This window comes from Anas acuta, chromosome 3, assembly GCF_963932015.1.
Source record: "Anas acuta chromosome 3, bAnaAcu1.1, whole genome shotgun sequence".
NCBI classification, from domain to species: Eukaryota; Metazoa; Chordata; class Aves; order Anseriformes; family Anatidae; genus Anas; species Anas acuta.
Window position 1 is genome coordinate 80,770,858 of NC_088981.1, and position 22,708 is coordinate 80,793,565.

The 22,708-nt window shown below is 44.6% G+C and overlaps 1 protein-coding gene across 3 annotated transcripts in view; it reads left to right on the top strand.

Annotated features, from left to right (window-relative positions):
- The window catches only part of CNR1 (cannabinoid receptor 1), an 18,431-nt gene extending 3,888 nt beyond the window's left edge, over positions 1 to 14,543 (top strand). For 2 of the 3 annotated variants that reach the window (XM_068677988.1, XM_068677990.1), the window contains exon 2: positions 9,091 to 14,543. In XM_068677988.1, the coding sequence (XP_068534089.1) occupies positions 9,091 to 10,573 (1,483 nt within the window). In that variant the 3' untranslated portion in view covers positions 10,574 to 14,543. Of the gene's footprint in view, positions 1 to 1,026; positions 2,437 to 9,090 lie in introns of those variants that run through there. The other variant, XM_068677989.1, reaches the window with a different exon arrangement.
- Positions 14,544 to 22,708: the final 8,165 nt, after the last annotated feature.

The window sequence follows — 22,708 nt, forward strand, 5'->3', positions numbered from 1 at the left end:
TTATGGCAGTTGTATATTCTCCTTAGCGAAGGCGTGCTCACATACTACAAAGTACTGAGCAGCAGCAGTTCATTAGGGAGTACTGTCAATTCCATTTCAGCCCTCGCTGGGATAATTTTCATATCTGCATTTTAGGAAAGCTTTTAAAGTTTGTACTTGGGGGTTTGGGGGCTCCCACCTTCCCTTTCTGGCGAACACGTGAAATGTGCTTGTTGCTCTGAGAAGTCATTATTTCTACCCGGTTCTGCCTCTGTGGAGCACAAGGCAGTGCTGGATTCCAGACTGTGCCTGGAAAACTGTGTGGAATAGGTTTGGAGTGTGTGTCTGTAGATACCCATACGTATATAATCTAGCAAAATAATTTTCACAGGATCTCGGTGATAGATGTGCTAATTTTAGATGCTTGTTTTTCCCCAGGAAGGCTGGGTATGGGGGAATTCAAAATGCTACTCAGCAGTTATCTCGCCTGTATGTTTTGTACCTACACTGCTAGCTTGTCTGTCTGTCCTCTGGCACCAGGAATTTGGGTTTACGCATGACAAACACTGCTGCAGCATTTGTGAGACTTTGCACAGTTGTTCCTCCAGGCATGTGTATGTGTTTGTGTATGTCTATCTGTAAGTTTATACGTGTGTATATATATATATACACACAAATTCATAGCTCATCCCTCCGTATCTTTTAACCACTTCTCCAGATACCATGAAATATCAGTTGGAGTCTCTCTGCATTTTGTTGTTCTGGTTACTTTGGTACCAGATTCTACTGTAATTCTTTCTCACTTCTCCTTTTCTCTCCCTCTCTCCTTTTTTTAAAAAAGAAAAGCATCTGCATATTTCAAAGACATGCACCATTGCCAAGCAATCTGGTGTAGTAGCTTAATATGCTGGCAAATAATTTCACAAGTTGTTTGTGTGTGTGATGGCAGTATATTTGAATATCATTATATTCTGAATGTAGATATGAAGAGAGTTATCTGAGCTTATTTAAATTTTATGAAAGGCCAGACAGCTCCAGAAATGAAAAAAATGTTTTACATTTCTTAATTGGAGTGCATATTTCTGTCCTCTGCTGACGGTGTGGGGGACATCACGTTCACCAGAAGCCTTCATGTCCCAGCATCTGAGCACTGCCCATGTGTGGTGACCTAATAACAATTTTCGGGAGAAGGAGGCTCCCGAGGGCTGAGCAGAAGGAACATTGCTTTGCAATGTGCTGCTGACCTTCTCGGCCATTATCTGCGAGCCCCGCGTTCCTTTTTCCTTCTCGCTGCGTCTACCCACCATGTGGGTCATCCAGTGGCCACGTTTGAGCACCATGTCTCCCTTTTTGCTCTGAGGTATGTACCCCGTGCTTCATTTTCCTACGGAGTCTGGCGGGCTCGGCTGGTCACCGCTGACTGTCCCCTGCTCAGTGCCGTGTGTCGGTCCGTACAGCGCTGTCCTTCTCGGTGACCTTACACAGGACAGCTTCTCGGGGCCCTTTGCATCTCTCACCCTTTGAATACAGATCAAAAATGGGCTTTGAAAAGAGCAAGCTGTTGCCTGCAGAGCTGTGGGTCTGTTCTTTCTTTCAGGTGAGATCTGAAAGTCCCACTAGCTACATCCTTCAGCCTGTGGAGGTGTCTCTGAAGTCCTCCTGGCTCAGAAGAGCAGGGAGGTTTTCTCTCGTGAGTTTTCTCCTTCACCCAATCTGCTTTCTCCAAGCCAATCGCAAAGGCAATTCCTTCCCTAAAATCTGCATCCCCTGCCTACCAGGGGCTCCTTCCACTCGTCTTCCTCTCTTACCTTCCCCTGGTTTGCACCCATCTCACTTGGAGACATCCTATTCCCCGTCTCAGTCATCAGTTATCTTCCCCTTCTCTTTGCACTCCCATTCACACCGCTTAACCCCCATTACTTTGCCTTTCATCATCTCTTTGCAATCTAGCAGGGACTTCAATTAAAACTTGTTTCAGACATGGTTTCTTGCGGGGGGAAGGAGGAGAGCAGTCATGCACTGTGTGGTTTATTAAGATTTCTCCCTGGAGCCTAATGTTTTTCCTGCCTTTCTGGTTCTAATCTGTACTCTTTTAATAAAGTTCACTAATATTTTCTGCTGCTACAAATTCTTGACCTTTTTTCTTCTGCTTTGGCTGCTATGTGGAAGCTGTTTTCTTGGAGTGGTTAACTCTTTGCTCATAAGTGTGTTTCTCCCACAGCTTCATGCACTAGATGTCAGATTCTTCTGGGGACCTCTAGCATCCAGCATCCAGTGGAGTCTGAGCCCTTCATCTCCTGTGCTGCTCTTTGCAGTTACTTCTCTCTCTTCAGACACATCTTGTGTGCCAAGCTGCTGTCTCTTCTAGGAAATCGAGTGTTCACTCCCCATCTCTTTTGCACCTTGCTGGGCTTCTCTTTCTCCATTTCACATTTATGTCGATTCTGCCCAGCAGTGGTAAGCATCTGCACCTCTTGGCATTAGAGAATGGTCAGAAAAGGTGCAGGGAAAAAATATTTATTCTTTGAAAATCAAAATCCAAGATAAGTCCTCTTCTAAAAAAAGTTCGAGTTCCACACTGACCAATTTAATGAGTCCTCATCTGTTTTCCTTACTGTAAATTAAGGAAAATGTATCAAACTACTCTTATTGTATCCTTTCTGTTGTATTGGGAAGTCAGTCCCGAAATGGGAGCTGTTTTTCAGCCAATACCAGGTCACTCCAGTGTTTCCATTTCATCTGAACTTGTCATACTTCAGCAAGCCTCTTCATTGCCTCCCAAAACTGTCTTTCAATGATATTAGGATGCAAAACGAACTGTGAAAGCGTGCCAAATCCCATGTTTGCACCATGTTTTTGTTATAAGAAAGCCACCTCTGTGTCCCCTCCTTTCTCCCAGAGGACAGGCAGGCTGTGCTTTCCCTGTCAGGACTTTGTCTTGCCCAGAACCGGGTAGGAAATGTGGGGGTTTCACAAGCAACACAAGGGGGTTTTGAGCAACATCAGGAGCTTTGGAGAGTTTTCATGGCCAGGTGGGGCAGTTGTCCCTGCTCTTTCCCCTGCAGCTGTGTGATCCAGGTGTTTCTCTGGATATGGGAGACACCAGTTGTAATTCTTGGTTGGCTTGATGAGAGAAAGAGCTTCAAACCAAGCTTCTCCTGCACAGCGTGCTGCAATATCCATCAGCACCTTTATTTCTGGCTGTTTAACTCGTGATACGACACAGAACAACTCCAACAGTGGATCAGAGGTTGCCATCACACTCACCTGGGATCCAGGAGAGCAAAGTTCAGGTCCTTCTCCTGCACCAGACAGAGCAGGACATCAACATCACCTCTGCAGGACCCCAGCCTCTCCGATCTGAGGTACCTGGCCGTGTGGGAGGGAGGCACGGCCTCTCCTTCCCTGTGCCTGCAGGCCCTGCCTGTGCTACAACGGGTGCACGCACACCTCACCGACAAAACTTGGGAGGGAGGAAATAATGGCATTTCTTTGAGAAACGTTGTCAGTCACCAGATAGCATCCCCTACATCCCCCAGTTGTTTGGCTTTTGTCATTCTGACTGTCAGCTGCTGGGGGCTGTCATTTAGGGACAGTTTGCCCCAAAATTAGAGCAAGCCAGCTCCCGTCCCGTTAGTGTGCAAATGGTGTATTAGCATAAATAACCAGGTAGCTGTGGCTTCTGGCTAATTCATATTCAACTTGAGACAGATACCAATCAGCATGTTGCATAAGAACCAAATTTGGTTCAGTGCTTGCACGCAGTAGCTTACCCCATAGCTGGCAGTGCCTTGCTGTAAGAAGATATCATCCCTAATTTGCTCCTGTCCTAGCTTCAGTGCTCTGTCCTCGCAGATAAAATCCCTGCTGAAGTGAATGCAAGTTTTCCTGAATCAGGAGTGACAGAGTATTTGCCATTCATAGCCTAGGAGTTATGCAGTGTTGGCGTGGTAAAACAGTAAATAGGAAAGGGATAACATGGCTTTCATGTTCCCCGCAACATTTTTTTTTCTTTCTTGATGTAACCGAGTCTTAGAGTGCCATTTCTCAGGCTGTGTATTTCTTTCTCTGAGGCGTAGAAACCTTGTTCTGTCCTCGAAGCAGTATTGTTCATCCTTATATGGGATAAGGTAATTATTAACCATATAAATTTTCATTTTATAGGACAGTTCTGATTCCTGGAGGCCAGCAGTTACTATAGTGGCTCCCATTTCTCTCACCATGTTTTCAGCCGACTCCATATGAGTATAAATTATTCTATTTCTCATGTGGCAGCGTTTGTGGACCTCATTTGGCTGGAGTCTGAGTGTACTGGGTGCTATGCAGACATATTAGCAGATAAAAGACCTTCTCTGAAGGACTCACAAGCTTTATAATACGTGAGCAAGAAGAATGAATTTATGTATCTTTGTGCAATCAAAACTATGTTTCAATTATACCTACTTGTCCTTTAGCCTGTTCTTAATTAGCTGTAGATATCATAGAAGGAATGTATGAACATGAAGATCAAAATATTTTAAAATAGAAACTGGGAAGGTTTGATTGTGGATTTCCCTTGTTTTGATTTCTTTCCACATCAACATTTTTTGCAGATATCAGTAGCATCATTGTATTGCTGATAATTACTTTCTGAGGAAGAGCGTCAAATGTTCAGTGTTTCTATCCAGGCTATTAAAATTGCTCTATCATTCATCCTGTTTGGAAAATTATAATAAATCCTGCCTTTTTTTTTTTATAAGTAACTATAAGAACTTCCCAGCTCTCCCTCTCCCCCAGAACAGCAGGAGAAGCATTTTAAGGAGTCACCTTCTTGTTCCTCATGTGAACTGGTGCTGTGGACCAGCTAGAAGTCCAGGGCAAGTGTAATTCTCCCTGTTGCCTGAGGTGGGTTCCCAGCCTTTTGCATATTACCTCACTTAGATTTTATCTAAGGGGTCTTGATACTCTGATAGCACCCCAGCTTCTTCTTAGGCTGTGTATAACCACGCAGCAGAGGGCAGCAGGAAGATGTGCCCCTGCCTTCACCAATTCGTTCACTTTGAGGGTGAGGACTTGCCAATTGGGGCTGTCTTCAACACTCAGCTGATGTTTAACACCTCGCATCTTTGGACCCCGGTAAGGCAGGCTGGAATAGGCTAGATGAAGTTAAATCCAGGTCTCTGAAGACGCTAACCAACGTGCTTGTAAGAGCCACTCCATCTAGTGGCAGTCCCTTTGCACAGCTAGTCCGGCAGTGCCAGCAGGCAGCAGCGGGCTAATGGGAGAAGTGGCACAGTCTAAGATGGTGTGCAGCTATGGGCTTGCTGTTTTTATCCTTCAGGAAAAAAAAAGACACTCGAATTTTTTATTTTTTATTTTTTTTAATCCTTATCCATCATCAAAATTCATTGCTTACTGTGAGCTGCTGCATGCACTCACATAAACACACTGAAAATGTTGAGTGCCGGCATCGGCGCGGGCTCTTACTCATCTCTAATCAATGTTTCTGCTCTTTTTAAAGCCGTTTTTAAAATGAGCAAAGTTGTAGAGCTCATTTAAGGAAGGGACCAAGCTGAGAGCTCGGGAGTCTCAAACCCTGTGTTGAAGAGTGGCTCCTGGCTAGGCAGGAGGGCTTGTCCCCTCCAGCTGCTGGTCTGGAGGGACCTTGGACGTGGAGTTGAGCCCTCACCTGCAGCCTCCATCCAGAGAGGAGGAGGGATCAATGCAGAGGACCCTTGTCTGCCAGGGAGGCTGGAAGAAGCCGCAGAGGCTCCCAGGAGGGATGTTAGTGGGTCTCGGGCAGTGTTGGATTGTGCTGGATGGAAGCCACCTGGGAAGAGCAATGCCGGCCGCAGGTGTCCGGCTGCACATGGCGACAGAAGAGCTCAGAGCCAAAACTGGTGTGACGCTGATGCTTCCACCTCCCCAAACAAAAAGTTCGTCTTTTCAGTCAATGCTAAACCGTGCAGCGCCTCAGACTGTGACCTGGACACCCAGTGCCAAAATCCCAGTCTTGTTTTCGCTACGTGGCAATGAAAAACCTCCCGGACTGCTTGACTGCATTTCAGTATTGTAGTTTACAGTGGGACAAGCTATATCTGAATTAAAATAAACTAAATTCCAGTAAAGTACAATTCCAGATCAGGGGAATGGCTGTTTTACTGCAACTTTAATAAAAATCAACTGCTACTTGAATAGGTGCACGCACACATACTGCTAGAAATTTCCAATTATGATTTTCCCAGCAGCAAACAAAAACAAAATTAATGTCAGCTGCATCCCCCAAAGCCTAAACTACACCACTAATGAACTCCCAAGTACTCTCAAAGAAAACTCTTTACAGAGACAATAAGGTGGAAATTACTGTAATAATCTCAAAGTAAAAATACAGAGGAAAAAAAAGTCATTGAAATTCAGAGTAAGGCTTGCCTCTCCTGATCCCATTAACCGCGTTGTTAGCATAGCATATGCATGCATAGCGATATTGTCACATAACTCACTGACACCTTTAAAAGAGCACACAGGAATTCGTGTTCTTTCATTTGTATTTCAGACAAAGGTAGGGGTTGTAGCACGGCTGGCACCTTGTTATGAGGATGTATACACTTAACGTGACTCCAGCGGGGACTAGCTACCTCATAACAATTTGTTTGTCTGTCTGGCAGAAGTGCTCGGTCGCATACAATTTTTGAAGCTTTACTCAAACATAATCTTCTCAACATGGGGCTGTGGCTTTAATCATTAAAATGGTCGTCTGTCTTCTGACAGAAATAAAGTGGAGTAACTGAGTGCCCCAGCCATCTTCACGTGTTTATAAAACTAGTTTTTCAATAACAATTTCTTCACTTCTGGTTTTAAACTGGTGTTGTAACTCCGAGTTTAAAGTTGCCAGGTTTCACCAAAAGCAGACTTGTCGGCAGGGTCATTTTTGCAACACGTAAAATCTGCAAAAACTACCAAGAACAGCTGTAAGGCACCTTCTGGAAGAAAGGTACCTTGCCTGCAATTAGATTATTGCAGTTCTTTTTTAATGTGCCCTTCAGTGACATTTCCCTCCCTCACTAATCAAACCCTCAAAATTTAATTCCTTAACGTATTTTACGGTTGTCTAATAATTCTTCTTTTTACTTGCTGAGCAGCGGTGTCTGCAAAAGCTGACACAGCGAGTATCCATGTTACGTATTTGACTGTCCTGTGTACCTTGGGTTTTCTGTAGTCCTCCTCATCTTCAGCACGAATGTGGCAGTGTCTTTTGGAGGGTGAGGGTCTTATGCTTCCTTTACTGTCCAGGCCTGCTGAATTAAATGGAAATCATTATATTAATGAGCTATGGATGAAGTCTCAGGTGCCTAGATACCCAGTGAAGGCACAGTATAAATATAAATCTTGCCAGAAGCTCAGCTTCTTTTGGAGATGATCATGGCTTCTTCACTTTTTAATATTGGTATTGCTGTAAAGAGGGAACCTTTTCCTCTTCCTTTCAGTTTTTATGGAAAAGCTGTGGTACTTCGGGTGCGAGTCTCCTCTTTCAGAGTTGCAGTTCTCTGGATTTTGGCAGCTAACCTCTGGTGGCCTTTCAGGCCATTTATTGTCAGGTGTGTAAAGTGAAGAGATTAGGCCAGCACAAGCCTGTATATGGCATCGGGGATTTCTTGGGTGTCTTGGGCAATTTCCTCCATCCTAAAAGCATGATAAAGATAGCTTTTGTTACTGACGCTGACGCAATTGTCTAGATGTCCCCTAGCAGATGCAGAATAGCTGTAACACACCGACCGAACCAGTGATTCCAACTCTTCTTTGCATTCAGGCCACTCACTGCCACTCTGGCAATAGAAGGGGACCCTAAAGCAGATGTTTAATGCATATTCAAGGAGTGTTACATGGGCAAAGTTAAATAAAGGAGCACAGCATAAAAAGAGCTGTAAGACCTGTCTTACATGTTGATGACTATGTGAGGCTCAGACACTGATGAGCGTGCTCTCCCAGGGGTACCCTGACCGGGAATTACATCCTGCCAAATCACCACCCATGAGCACAGGCTGGGCATGACAGGACTCAGAGACCAATGGCTACCTGGGCACCTTCTGCTGGGTTCCCAGTTTCTGGGGGGACCAAATGTCCCCACAGAAACTGAATTAAGTGGAAAGTCTCCAGTGGGAAGAGCTACCTTTCAGTGTTTCTCGAAGAGCTACCTTTCAATGTTTCTCATGGGAGCAGTGGCTCCCAGTCCCTTTTGCCTGGAGTATTGGCAAGAGTGGCACCCTGACCCAAACTCTGCACTGTGTTTTTCTACACAAGTATCAACTCTCCTGATTGAGGCTTCTGACCCAAACTGAATGGGTCACTGCTACACTCACTGATTTAGCAGCCCTCTTCATTTTTCCTGAAATTTGGAGAGAACTGGGTAAACAACCCCCTCCCTCCTGTAGTCCGGGCATTCCAATTACCTTTGTTTGCTTAACAGAAAGAAGGAACTGAGCACTGAAAATATATCCAGGTCCCCATATTTACAGATGAAACACCTTGCTAATATACTTGCACTAACAAATTCAGGATCTTAGAAGACCCCAGATTACTGGAACAGGTTAATATGAATATGCAGGGTGAAGCAGGAAACTTAGAGTGCATGGTTCCTTCCCTGTTCTCTCTGTGTTGTCAGGTTTTCAAAGCCCTTGGTGCCTTTTGAAAGAAAAGCAATGAAGGTGATGATTCAGTTTAATGCTGTTCCTGCAGTGGCACTTGGTATTATCTAAATGAAGCAAGCCCAAGGAATATTAGTCTGCAAGGTACTTTGCAATCAGAAGCTAAGTTCAGATCTAGAGAAAAATATCTTCATGGTGGAGCGGCTTGGAACGTTTTGATGAGAAATGAAAATTGCTTTTCTGTGGAATACTCAGTTCTCTGCACCTCCATTTTTTTTTTTGCTCCACTGGTAAGGTAATTCAGTTTTAGTGAAATCCAGGTGATTTCTTTCTGAGTGCGCGACTCATCGTGACTTCAGCGGGTGGCAAAGGCTAGACCTGCGGTGAATACAAGAGAAAGGTTGATTTTGTTTGACACAGTTCAACTAAGTTGTTTGTGGAGTTTGTCTCCCTGTTTATCCTAATGAATTTTGATCTTTTCCCCTTCTAGGGCTTCCTCAGATGTGTTTTTCCCTCCTCCAAGTCTCTTTGAAACCAGCAAGACTGGGGTTATGAAGTCAATCCTAGATGGCCTCGCAGATACAACTTTCCGAACAATTACGACAGATCTCCTTTACGTGGGCTCCAACGATATCCAGTACGAAGACATGAAAGGCGACATGGCATCCAAGCTGGGATACTACCCCCAGAAGTTCCCCCTCTCCTCCTTCAGGGGTGATCCTTTCCAAGAAAAAATGACTGCGGGAGATGATCCCCTGCTGAGCATTATTCCCTCAGACCAGATCAATATCACAGAGTTTTACAACAAGTCCTTGTCCACGTTTAAGGATAATGAGGAGAACATACAGTGTGGGGAGAACTTCATGGATATGGAGTGCTTTATGATCCTGAACCCCAGCCAGCAGCTGGCCATCGCCGTTCTGTCGCTCACCCTGGGCACCTTCACGGTCCTCGAGAACCTCCTGGTCCTGTGTGTCATCCTCCACTCCCGAAGCCTCCGGTGTAGGCCCTCCTACCACTTCATCGGCAGCCTGGCTGTGGCTGACCTCCTGGGCAGCGTGATTTTTGTCTACAGTTTTGTTGATTTCCATGTTTTCCACCGGAAGGACAGCCCGAACGTCTTCTTGTTCAAGCTGGGTGGAGTTACAGCCTCCTTCACCGCCTCCGTAGGTAGCCTTTTCCTCACGGCAATAGACCGGTACATCTCTATTCACAGGCCGCTCGCTTACAAAAGGATTGTTACCCGACCAAAGGCTGTCGTAGCGTTTTGTGTGATGTGGACCATCGCCATCGTAATAGCCGTTCTTCCCCTGCTCGGCTGGAACTGCAAAAAGCTCAACTCCGTGTGTTCAGACATATTCCCCCTCATCGACGAGACCTACCTGATGTTCTGGATCGGGGTCACCAGCGTCCTCTTGCTGTTCATTGTCTATGCCTACATGTACATACTGTGGAAGGCGCACAGCCACGCTGTTCGCATGATTCAGCGTGGCACGCAGAAAAGCATAATCATTCAGACTACGGAGGATGGTAAAGTACAGATCACTAGGCCTGATCAAACTCGTATGGACATCAGGTTAGCCAAAACCTTGGTCCTTATTCTAGTCGTTTTAATCATATGCTGGGGCCCTCTCCTCGCCATAATGGTGTACGATGTCTTTGGGAAAATGAACAAGCTCATCAAGACTGTCTTTGCCTTCTGTAGCATGCTCTGTCTGCTGAATTCGACAGTGAATCCCATCATCTACGCTCTGAGGAGCAAGGACTTACGACATGCCTTCCGCAGCATGTTCCCCACCTGCGAAGGGACTGCACAGCCTCTGGATAACAGCATGGAGTCTGACTGCCAGCACAAACACGCCAACAACACGGGGAACGTGCACAGGGCCGCCGAGAGCTGCATTAAGAGCACAGTTAAGATTGCCAAAGTGACCATGTCTGTCTCCACAGACACGACTGCTGAAGCGTTGTAAGCCAGAGACTTCTCAGCATTGTGAGAAAAGGAGTTAGTTTAAAAAAAAAAAAAATTCAACAACAGAGAAAACCAAACCCATGGCTTAATGTGTTTGTACCCTCCTGTAATATTTTTTTATTTTGGTTTGTCATTGTAAGCTAAGCAATGGTTGTGTTAAGAGCATTACCATCAGCCAGTTCTTCGAGTTTTACAATTAGGGATTCGAGCTAAATTTTCAAAAGTTGTTTTTGTTTTTCTCAAAAAGGGTTTACTGAATAATAGTGAGTTTCCTGAAAGAGCACAGAGAAAAATATCAAGCTAGCAAAAGTTCCTTAAGGGTGTGTGAAGAAAAATTGTGAAACCTAATTGAAAACTAATGCATCCTAAAACAATATCATCAAATAAGAAAAAGCCTTGTAATCATGCTGTTCATTTCAATGTGAAATGTATTTCATGTCTGTAAGTAATAGGAGTTTTTGATTTTTTCCAAAAGCGGCAGTGCTGAGTTTTAGAGGTTTTGTAAAAATGTGTTGTCCCGTGAATTGTATGCTGTTTTATTATGTGTTATTGATATTTGTCCGATTAAACAAAGTGATAAGGTAGATTTACGTGGAAATAATGTGAAACGTGATATGTAAACCCCATTGAAAACACTTACTGTATTTGAAGAATTCCTATGAGCTATTTTGGAAATTTTACACTTTTAGTGGTCTTCTGTGGACTTAGAGGAGAGGCTTTGTGTTCTTCTACTAAAATTATTTCCCCACTACCTTTTACTTTCACATGCATATGAGAATAACAGCAACAAAGGAATAGAGGAGGAATATAAGAGAGGAATGCACTGGTTCAGACTTTTAAATACCACTGCGTTTATACAGAAGGACGTTCACTGTTGTACAGACTATCGCCCTTCCCGTGGGCGTTGTGTGAATACGAACACTGAAAGCAAAGGTCCCGGATTTTGGCTCCTAGAGTCGCATGCTGGTGCTGGACCACTGAAGACAGCATGTGTCTGACTCCATGTGTGATGTTATCACTGTGCCGTCGATGTATACTTGAAGTGTGTTGCATTCCTGTATCCCAGGTTTAAGCAGATCCAGAGCCTGAGATGCCAAACTCCAGCCTTCACTAAAAGAGGAGGAAACGTTGTCAGGTTTAGGCATTTTCTTACCGTGTGAGCGTGTATATAAATAAATATCTATGTGTGTGTATGTGTGTGTATGTATGCGTGTGTGTAAGTATACTAAGTGTGAGTCATGGTAGCATAACTAAGGTAGGACACTATGACCAAATGTAAGCTGTATTTCTTGTTGCACGCTTTGCACACAAATTCTGTTTCTAAAATTGAGTTCTTCCAACTGATTACCGATGAAAGTACCGTGTCGCGAACATACAGATCCACGCTGAGGGGGGTATCCGTGTGCTAGAGAAAGCAGCCTTCCAGTTGTGTTTGAGAATAAGGTGAAGCAGGAGGCAGAGCATGGCGTGAGCCAGCCCTGGCCACCGCAGTGGCTGTTGAGGGTGTTCCTGAAAACAGAGAACACCAGGAATAAGGGACCGTTCACATCCTTCAGTACTCAAATCCGATTGCTTGACGCAAGGTGAGCCTCACTGTGAAACCAGGATACAGATGGCAAGTTTTGACACCGTGATCTTCGAGGAAGAAGTTGCTGATGAAAGTGGTGACTGTGCTCCTGTGGTGGGATTGTTCCTGCAACCTGGGACTTGCACAAGGTGTGCATTGCTAGATAGTCTTTGGGGCACAGATGTTGTGTAACATCAAGGGTACCGGGTCCTGTTCTCTGCTGCCTTGCTTTTCTGGGCCTTTTCCTCACCCTTCTTCAGCTGATTTCTGCCAGAATAGCTACGAAGGAGGCTTAGCCAGCTAGCTGCCTGACACGTGCCTGAGGTTGGCTTCCTCAGGGACAGCGGGTCAGCAGAGCCAAATCCATGCCATCCTGCAGTGGGATTACATAGGGAAGGAGAGCAGGGTGGTGGTCCTGGGGTTGCTGGCCACCAGGATGTCCCCATGGCGTTTTGGTTATGGTAGCACAGGTCAGAGCAGCTGGTAGCACAAACATTCAAGCTGAGTGGCTCTTCAGTGGCTTAAGAGGCTGTGAGTTCAGGGCGTGAAGACCTTGCGTGGGGTGGCACCTTCTAAAGATCTCCCTGGGCAAGGTGCTGGGCAGCAGAAGATGCAAGGGTATTCTCCTCTGCCTCCCTCCCTGCAGCTAACCTGGGTGATGGGATGGGGCACTCCACTCCCCAAGGGGCCAAGGCTAATCCTTCTCCTATCTAGACGTAGTCCATCCTAAAGCAATCCTCTTGGAGGGGAGGGGGGAAGCCCGTTTCAAATGTAAAGGTATTTTAAGAGCCATTTTTTAAACCGTCTTCTTGTGAATTAAATGCAAACTTCGTGGACTTTTCATCGTGCATTCAAGTTCTAAATTTTACGTGATAAATCATGGGACAATGGGGCTGTCTTGGCACTTAACTTGGTGCTTATTGATATAATAAGAAATAGCATCCTGTGAAACGTTACCGTCTATCATCAGTACCTTCATTTGCATAATGAGTTTTTCTAAAGCTCTGGGAACTGTGTCGGTTCACTTCGAACCATTTATTCAAGGGGTGGCAGCCATTCCCCTACAAGTTGCGAATGGAGTAGGACGACTGCTTCATTAGGAAAATCCGCTGCCGTCCCCAGATCAGCTGTGCTCCACCTTCAGCTCTAGGTATTCCCCGTTTGCAGCTGCCTACCTTCACCTGGTGGTAGCACAGCCACCCTGTGTTCCCCGGCCACCCACACCGTCACCCTCCGACCAGCGATAGTCGCCGTTCCGTGTCCCTGCCCACTCCACGTCTCGTGTAGCTAGACGAAGCCCATCCGTGTCACGTTGCGTGCAGAGTTAGATTTCTCAAACAGTCTTGATTGTATATTTGTATAATATAATTTCCTCGATGCTGTGCAATCACTATCCACGTTTTTCTTGCACTGGCCTTTGGGTGAAAATTTTTGTGTGTCTATTGTGAGGTAGACAGCGCATTTTACCTGCTGTTACTGGGCTGAATGTATGTAAATAAGTGGGGGGAAAAAAAAGAAAAAGTCATCTGTACAAGCAGTGGCCTAAAAAGTCTGTAATTGTAGACTAGGACAATTGTTGAAGTTGCTGTGACATCTCAAATACTACCTTTGAATAAACTGTTTACAGGGTCTCTTGGGATGCTGTTTGATAGTGAAAGGAGAAAAAAAAAATCCTCGTGATACTATAAGGTAAAGAAATTGGGTTACCTGAGCTTTTTATTTCCAGTGTTTCAAAGTGGAGAACATAACTCTTTATTGTCTGTAAATCTAACATTATTACTTCCTCTTAGAAGAATATTGTATCATTAGATGTTTGTTTGAGCTGGTAACATCCTTGCAACTGCTGCAATATTTTTCATTAGCGACCTGTATAATAGTTTGTACACAAGTACTGTTCAGATTGTCATGAAAAGTAGCTTTGACCATTTACCTACCAGTAGCAGAATAGTATTTCTGTAAGATTTCCAGTGTATTACTACCATATCATATTTTATTTCTATAATGTAATTAAACTGTTATTTATTCAAGGAAAAAAGAAAAAGCATTCCTCTACTTTTTTTTTGTTTTGTTTTCCAAATTTTGAGATAACTGAGGAAGCCACGTGATGATGCTGCCTCATCCCACAATCTGGTGCTCTACGTTTTGTTTATAAGTTTGTCTGTCAGATTCTGAAACAACTGCTTAAACAACTTGACAACAGGTTGTCAAGCCTTGTGGGGTTTAATTGTACGCTGATATCTTTGAAGGAGGAGGTAGATTGTGTATTTCATATTTGTGTATTCGGTACTGTGGAGACAAGAGAGAAATGACATAGTTAAAGCTGAATCTCCTGCTCCATTATGTAGGCAATTTCCCCTTTCCTCTGTATTAGCCAAAATGCAATAAATCTCTTTTGCCTTCCTCAGATGCATATGTTTGCACAGAGACGTCACGTTAGGAAAAACCCATACACTTCAGAAAAACAAAACACAAAAGAGCAGAAGGAAGGAATACAAATAAAACAGTGCTGCCAATACCAACGGCAACCTAAATTACTTATCGCTGTTTGCAAAAGTAATAAAAGACAAGAGACAAAAGAAAGTTGGTCTGGCTTTGGCCAGTGACAGTGGGGACAGAGCTGTGGGGGTGAAATGAGCATGTCCCGTGGCCTTGGATCGTGGTTTTGCCACAGGGCATGTGCTGGGGACGATGGAGTGGTCAGCGATGCACAAAAGCTGTGCAAGAAGAACAAGCTCAGCCATTGCACTGCCTACTGGGCACACAATCGGACTCCCACCGCTGCCCATCCACAGCTGAAAAGAAGGGTTGAAAAACCACTTCTACGTGCTTTGCAGTCTCACACACCCAATCCAAAGCCCACTAAATGCCACAGGAAGATTGCTGCTCATCCAGAGGGTCAGTTCTCCATATGACTTAATCTTGGATTCACGTTACTTGGGCATTTTTCCTTCTCAACATGCACAGTTTCGAACTAGTGGGTGTCCTTAGGGGAGGGGGGTGACACGAGCATGTCCCGTGGCCTTGGATTGTGGTTTTGCCACAGTATTTGTATTTTTAAAAATCAGATAACTGATAAATGGAGATAGCCTTGAGAAAACAAAAGCAACTAGAAGTGAAAGATCAGATCTTAATCTTTAACTGTGTAGTACATTTTAATGAAGAAGTGAGAATACATGTATTTCTGCTGAAAGCTCTCTGCCAAGACAGCCAGGACAATTCCTTCTGTATTCACATGTTCACTAGAAAATAAAGGCTGTACTGCTGCAAACTGACAGTTCCTCTTGACAGTGACACCTCACCGCATCTGTAAGTCTATTCTGCACAACACAAGAGGAAATGATGACAACTTTGCAAGTAACTGTTTTCCCAGCCTAAACCAACTCTGGAAGTGTGCAGGCAAATACACTGTCATCATTTCAGCCTTTCACGATGACATCCATTACTATTTCTGCTCTTCTGGTAGTTGTAAGAAGTCACAGGATCGTCGTGCACACACAAAACAATAGTTTTCGTCAATAAAATATCTGTTTGTTTGTTTGTCTTTTGAATATGATTTTCCCTCAGTGAAAGACTGGCTCTGGCTTGATTTAGAAATCTTAATATCTGGGAACAGATTAGAAAAGAAGAGAGAAAAAGCATTACAATAATTTCTGCCCATGTTTAAGAGGACATCAGGGTGGGGAGTATTATTTGATAGTTCTGAGTAGACATCCTCCCCCCTACTGCCTTTATTCATTTGTCTTTTTAGGTAATGAATATAAAGAATATCACCATAGTTTTCCTTAAATAGCAGCAGAACATATGAAGAACATGATTGCCTTTAACAGGTCTCCTTAATGTGAATGGCCATCTATTATTAATCTTTAAAATTCAGTTAGCAGAAGGAGTGATAATAAGTCCAAGGTAATCTTAATGACTAGATATGACATGTCCTGGTATTGCTTTTCAATAAATCATCCTTGCTATTCAGAACAGCACTCAGTTTCACATTAAAGCATATTAAGGGATGGGATCCTGCCTCAGTGAAGTCACTAAGAATTGTACATTGACTTCAGCAGAATCGATAGCTTACCCCAGGTTTTCAAACTATGTCTGCATTTGGAAAGTGCAATGCTATATTCCATTGTACTTGCATCTTCGCTGACATTAAAATAAAGCTGAGACAGAATAAGCAACAGCCTCTAAATTCCTTTTATTTTTTTTCTTCTTTACTTCCAGGATAATCCATGTTGAATTCTGGTGGGTCAGCGCAGAATCATAAAGCCTTGTGGGAGTTCAGTGGACTTGCCATGGGAGTGTAGCAATTTATTTACCCATGTGTGTGCAGATGGGTAGAGTACATCATGAACAAAACATCTCTGACTGTGCTGCTGCTGACAGAATCACTCGTGACCATGCGCAGCGATGCTGTTTTGGCACTGTTTTCTCTCCCTCTCCCCATATATATGCTTATATGTGTAAGCATGATGAAAACAGGATACACAAGCATTCAAAGTTTCCCCCTGAATCAAGGTCTCTCCACATGTATTGTAATAATAATAACAATAAAGTAATGCAAGTTCATGGCCACTGATTGCACAGAAGGAAAACCTCTTCTGCCATGTACAGCCATAATGGGGTACATGGATCCCTGCCATTGCTCCGTGAACCGTTTTTTCTTCTTCCCCCTAGATCTTACTGAAATTCCCTGCAAGGATCAGCTCCACTGGGATGCCCAACTCTCCTTCAAGCTGAAGAGAAGGAGAAACATCCCACTTATTGGTGGTGGCCTGTTCTCAGACCCGCTGTGTGTGTAATGCTGTGAGTGTCTCTGGGACACCCCCATGGTGCCCTGTCCCCCAGGGCAGGGCTCGGTGGTTGCTGCAACCTGGCCCAGAGCAGAAACCTCATCAGGAGGGGTGAAGAGCAATATTTGCTGGGTGAGACTCCAAAAAGGAAGGATTTAAGGAGTAAATTAGCAGAATGCAGAGGTGGGAACTCCACTAAGCACCATTTCTTAGTTAAGAAATAAGGATTAGGGGTATTATTTTAATAGAAGAACATGAGGAATTATACAGACTATGGATCCATCCAACAAACACTCCTCCCAAACCTTCACAAGAGTAAAAATAAATCCAGTAAGGCCTTTCATCAGCAGCCTGGGAAAAAAATATAACCATTGTCTCTACAACGCTTAACTTGTAACCTAATTCAAAGTCATTTTTAAATTATACACCTACCTGCTACCAATGCAGCCTGAGTAGGCAAAATTAATAACAGGCATGCTCAGTAAATCCGTGGTTTAGAGCTTTAGCTCAAATGTGAATGTCTAAATGGAGTAATACCATCAGTCATGAGAATTACAGTTTTCTGCCTCCTTATCTTCTCCTATTTATTTCAGGGCTTTTATTTATTCCTATTATAGTGCTGGCAAAACCTGGCTGGCTGGCGGTGCTGGCAGGGGGACTGCCTCCCAGCATGTGTGGTCTGCAGGGCCAGGGATGGGGAGGGATGGTGGGAGAGGAGAAGGGAGATGAGACACGAGCAGAGCTCTCCACAACCTCTACTGCACCACCAATGGGTGTGGGTCATGCATAGTTTGCTTCTTTTTTTTTCCCATATGGTTAAGGAAAGCTTCCACTTTTGTATATACATATATTATTACTATTTCCCCTTCATTTTTTGTCCTATTAGAGTGTCTTTATCTCAACCCATGAGTTTCACCTTTTTCCAATTCTCTCCCCCATCCCACTTGGAAAGGAGGGAGCAAATGGCTGTGTGGTGCTGAGCTGCCTGCTGGGTTAAACCACAGCACAGGAGGAGCAGAGTAACAGCAAAATGTCACAAAGAACTCAAAAAGGACTGCACTATCCACCTAGGAATTTGGCATTTAACCCAGTTTTCTTTGCACCTGATACCTGCAGGTAAATTGTTTAACCTCGTTAGCCCTGAAGGCCTGGCTGAGCTTCGTTAAAGGGCTGAGTTGTCTCCTGATGGCAATGCAGGCAGCAGGACTTCTCTAGTGACTGGCAGCTGACCTCCTAAACAGATGTACAAGCTGAGACCTTTTGGGTTCCCTCATTCAAGAAACTCAGCCCTGATTTGACGTGAAAGTGCCCATCATTTCATTTCCTTTTAACCCCATCCGAAATACCGCTGGGCCCTGCAGATGCTGTACTTCATTACCGCAGACACGATGAAGCTACCGGCTAGCATACGAAAGGACAGACAGAGCTTTGAAGCTCAGCGCTGCTCTATTCTTACGTTTTTGCTCTTTGCCCTTTCTTGCTGATTACACGGGGTTTTTAAATAGTTGTTTGTGATCTAATCTTAGCTGGTGTGTCAGCTGGCCCCTGCTGAGGCTTAAATCCTTCTGCCGACTGTGAAAGAGTAGACTGAAGTCTCAAAATGGAGCAGGGCACTCGCCTTCAAGAGAGCAGCGTGTGGAGGTGGGGATGAATGGAAAGTGTTTCTTGTAGGAAAGTGAACTACGGTGAAACATGAGAATATGGGCTGATGTATATTTTCCGTGGCCCCTTGCCCTCCAGCACTTTGCTTCATCTCCTCCCTCATGCCAACACAAGTGCTTGCAGGGCTGTCCAGTGAGTTGTACTGATCCAGCTAAAAACTAACTTTTTTTTTCTTTTTTGGACACGCTACGTCTGCCAGATTTTTTTCCAGGCTTGTGACCATAGCCCAGGTTTCAGAGCTGGGGAATAGTGCTGGATTTGTCACATGGGTAACTCAACAGCTCCACCAAACCAGGTTCCTGCTGTGCCAAGCATGTAATGGGACTTTGGGGTCTTGGTGTTCATTACCAGAGCAATCTAAAAGTGTTCTTCTCTTCCACGCAGGCAGCTCTGAGGGAAACCTGAGTTTCATAGCGCATTTAAGAACCAGAACTGCAGGGCTATTTTAGGGCTGCAATCTATGACCTTCAAAGGCAAAGTCCTCACCAGAGCTAAGAAAACTCTTCCCATTCTCAGTGCCAGTGACTTCACAGGTGTGAAAACATATTTTTTTAACAACAGTGACTGTTGTCTTTTCTTCTTCTCGAAAGATACCTCTGCTTCTGGTGAGTCCTTGGAAGTTCCTGTGCTCAAGGGGATGGGCAGAACACACGACCCATCCAGGTGGCCAGCCTTGCGCTGGGCATGCCATGATCAATGCCTCTTTCTCATTGCTACACCAAATCCCAGAGCAGGCAGGGTGAGCTCAGTGCTGCAGCAGCCCTCATACAGCAATGGGAGCACCCCTGGACACAGATGCCTATCGCCACCTGCACAAACCCACAGCATTGCCTGCATCATGAAATCCCTATCTCTTCTGCTGTGCCTGCTTCTGTGCTGTTGCTACTGGGAATCAAGGTGGTAAGCTACTGGGAATCAAAGCAGTCAGTTGGTCATTGCTGCAGAAAGGCACAGAGATGCTTTGCAGCAGGAACTGCTGGCCTCTTGGTGGGCACAAACTTCTCAGGTGCCTCCACAACAACTACAACCACTACGTCCTCTCTGGTACCATGAGCCCTTGGTGTCTTCTTGCTCCTCTAATTTTATTTGAATCCCTACCAAGTACAACATGAGTGCATGGGAAATGCTCACTCTTAGAAAAAAACACAAAACAAAACAAAACAACAACAACAAAAAAAAAAACACAGGTCAAACGTTGATTTAACAGGAAATGTTTGCAGACCTGGATTGTTAAAAAAAAGAAACTATTTAGTTCTGTATCAAAAAAATAAATAAATAAATAAAATTAAAAAATCAATCTTCTCTAGAGGCCAGGTAGGGAAATAAATCAGGAGGAGAAGCTGCTGTGAATTAGAGGAGCTTTTCCACATTCCCAAGGAGTGCAAGAGGCCAGCCGTACATCGGTCAGTCACGCTGCTGAGCTGTGGATGTGTTTGCTGCACAGAAGTCATTGCAACCACATCCTTTCACAGGAGGGCAAAGCACCCCACTTGTGCCCTGGGGTGCAAAGATGCACATGGGGAGCTGTATATGTTTGCTTCATCCCTGGCTTCAGCCTAAACTGGGGACCCAGAGAGCCAGACATTAACAGTAACATGTAGGTTCTCTGGCCAAAGAGGACTAGACTCATAATATTCTCCTTTGCAAGTCACTGAGTTAATGGCCTGCTTTTACATATATTGCTGTTATACCTGGCAATTCACGATAATAGGGGCTTGGGGTAATAGCAACAGCACAAAAACATAAACAGCCTTTATCAAGCCATTCCTGTGAGAAGAAAAAAACAGCACTGCATATGTCAAAGGCTGCATTATTAGAGTGGTATTTAGTCTGTAGCTAAAAGGCCACACAAGCCTTTACTTTTATACTGCTAACTCAGGTCTCCTCAAGAGACTTGACTAGGATTTAAAGGGTAAGTATTGTGGAATGGTCTGCAGAGGAGAGAGCAGTCCCCTTAATGCTGTCTTTTCAGGACATTATTCTTTCCATTTGTATAGAGACAATTGCTCCAGCTAACCTGCCTGTCCTGTACCCTAGGCAACCTGACAAATTAAAACCAACTGCCTAATCCATCAAACAAATGGTTTTCACGGGGTCCATCAAAAGTAAATAAATAGCTATCCCCCCTCCCTGGAAAATAAAATGTTTCGACAGCAAGGAAAGCTTCTTCCCTGGCTCATCTTTCCCTTCTGCAGGTGCCCAAGGGGAAGGCCTTGCACCATGGCCTTGAGGTTTGCAGAAGACCAAGATCCAGAGAGTACACCCATTAGCACAGATATTTTCTTTCCAGTGTGTCTATGAGCTCAGTGATCCAGGGAGGACTTGGGTGAGACAGATAATCCCACCTTAACCCCTCTTGCAGGGCTCCAAGATAAACACAAAACCCAAAGCTGAAGTCTGGTCATGGCAGGCCTGGCAGAGCACCCAGCCTCTCCTCCTCCTTCCTTGCTGCCTTCAGCAGCCTGCAGTCTCTCCCAGTGCCCCCCACAGTACCCAAATCTGCTTTGCAAGGCTGAATTTATCCTCTGCCCTTGATTTCCTGGCTGGGAATGTGTGCTTAGAGCCTGCTAATGAAGCTCAAAGGGCTTCCACAGGGTGGGCTGGCATGCACAGAAGGAAGCTGCCTGGCACCAGTTGCCATCCTTACATGCATGCTAGAAGACAGCACCGTCTTTCTCAGGCACCTACCCGTTGCCTGCGACTCCAGCCACATCTAACCTCTTTCCTCCAGCAGTAGAGCCAGTTTTGGCAGCAGGCACAATGATGGGTATCAGTAGCTGGCCGGGATTTAATTGAACACAGATGGAGCTGAGGCAGCCCGAGCCTGATGCAAAGTGCTTCCAGTCCCTGCTTCCCTTGGGGTCCTCAAACCGCAAAAACAACAGTGTGTCCCAGTTCAGCCATAAAACTTCCTTAAAGCTATTTGTCTTTTTGTTGTTGTTTTATTTTTATTTTGTTTTTGTTGTTGTTGTTGTTTTTGTTTTGTTTGTTTTGAAGTGGAGGTTTCATAATCTAGAATAAGAGACACTCACAGCTATTTATTGTTAATGAAAATAAGCATTAGCCCTGGACATGTTAGGAACGTCAGTGCACTTGTTCAATAACTGCCATTTCCTCACCCATGTACTGGACGGGAATGGCCACACAACAGCTTCTTCTCTGGAAGTACCAGAATTTGCAGAGAACTTGCCAATATCTGCGGGAGCAGAGGACAATACAACAAAACAGATTCTCCATGGCAGATCCCCAGCAGACCATGTCCAAAAAGCCTATCTACCACACCACCATGCAGTTATGCACCACCCCTCATTACACACTTTGCACCTCAACACACATCTTGCTATGGGAGGTTTGCTTCAGAAGGAGAGCAGTGGAGGCCAGGAGACCAGCCCTGGAGAGGCACACCACCATCTGCTGAAGGTTTTCCAGCCAGCTTGGCCAAGGGACCTCACAGCCCCATGGGCTTTCTTGTCAATCTCACGACAAGTTGGGAAAGTCGGAGGAAGGAGGCACATCTGGATAATGACAGTTTTCAGGCTGTGTTGAGCTGCTTGAGAAAGCTCATCAGCTACCGGGACTGGACCCTGAGTTTTGCATTTATGCGTGACCATGTCTTAATAGTGTTTGGGTTGTATCTTAACTGGATGGAGAAGAAAGCAGCCAGGCTTCCTCCTGCACATCCTCCTGCACAAAGAGGTGACTTCAGATACATGGATGTCATTTCTTGTGTTGGAAAATTGAAGAGGGTGCCAAAAAAGCTATAGAAATTATTTAATAGCTTGAGAAACATTTTTTCTGTGAGAGACCTTGTTCATAATTTATTTATTTATTTATTTGTTTTTAATAAAAGAGAAGACTGAAAGACGACTCTTTGGTAGCACGTGAAGCATTTCCATGGGAGAAAATACTGGCTACTGAAAGGCTCCTTAACCAGCAGAAAAATGCATAACAAGAGCCAGTGACTGGAAGCTGAAGCCAGACAAATTAAAATGGGAAATAAGGCATATGTTTTTAAGAGTGACGGTAATTAACCACTGGAACAAATCCTCAAGGGAGGCTGTGGATTCTTATCTCTAGAGAGTTTTGAATCATGGCTGGATGCCTTTCTAGGAGATGTACT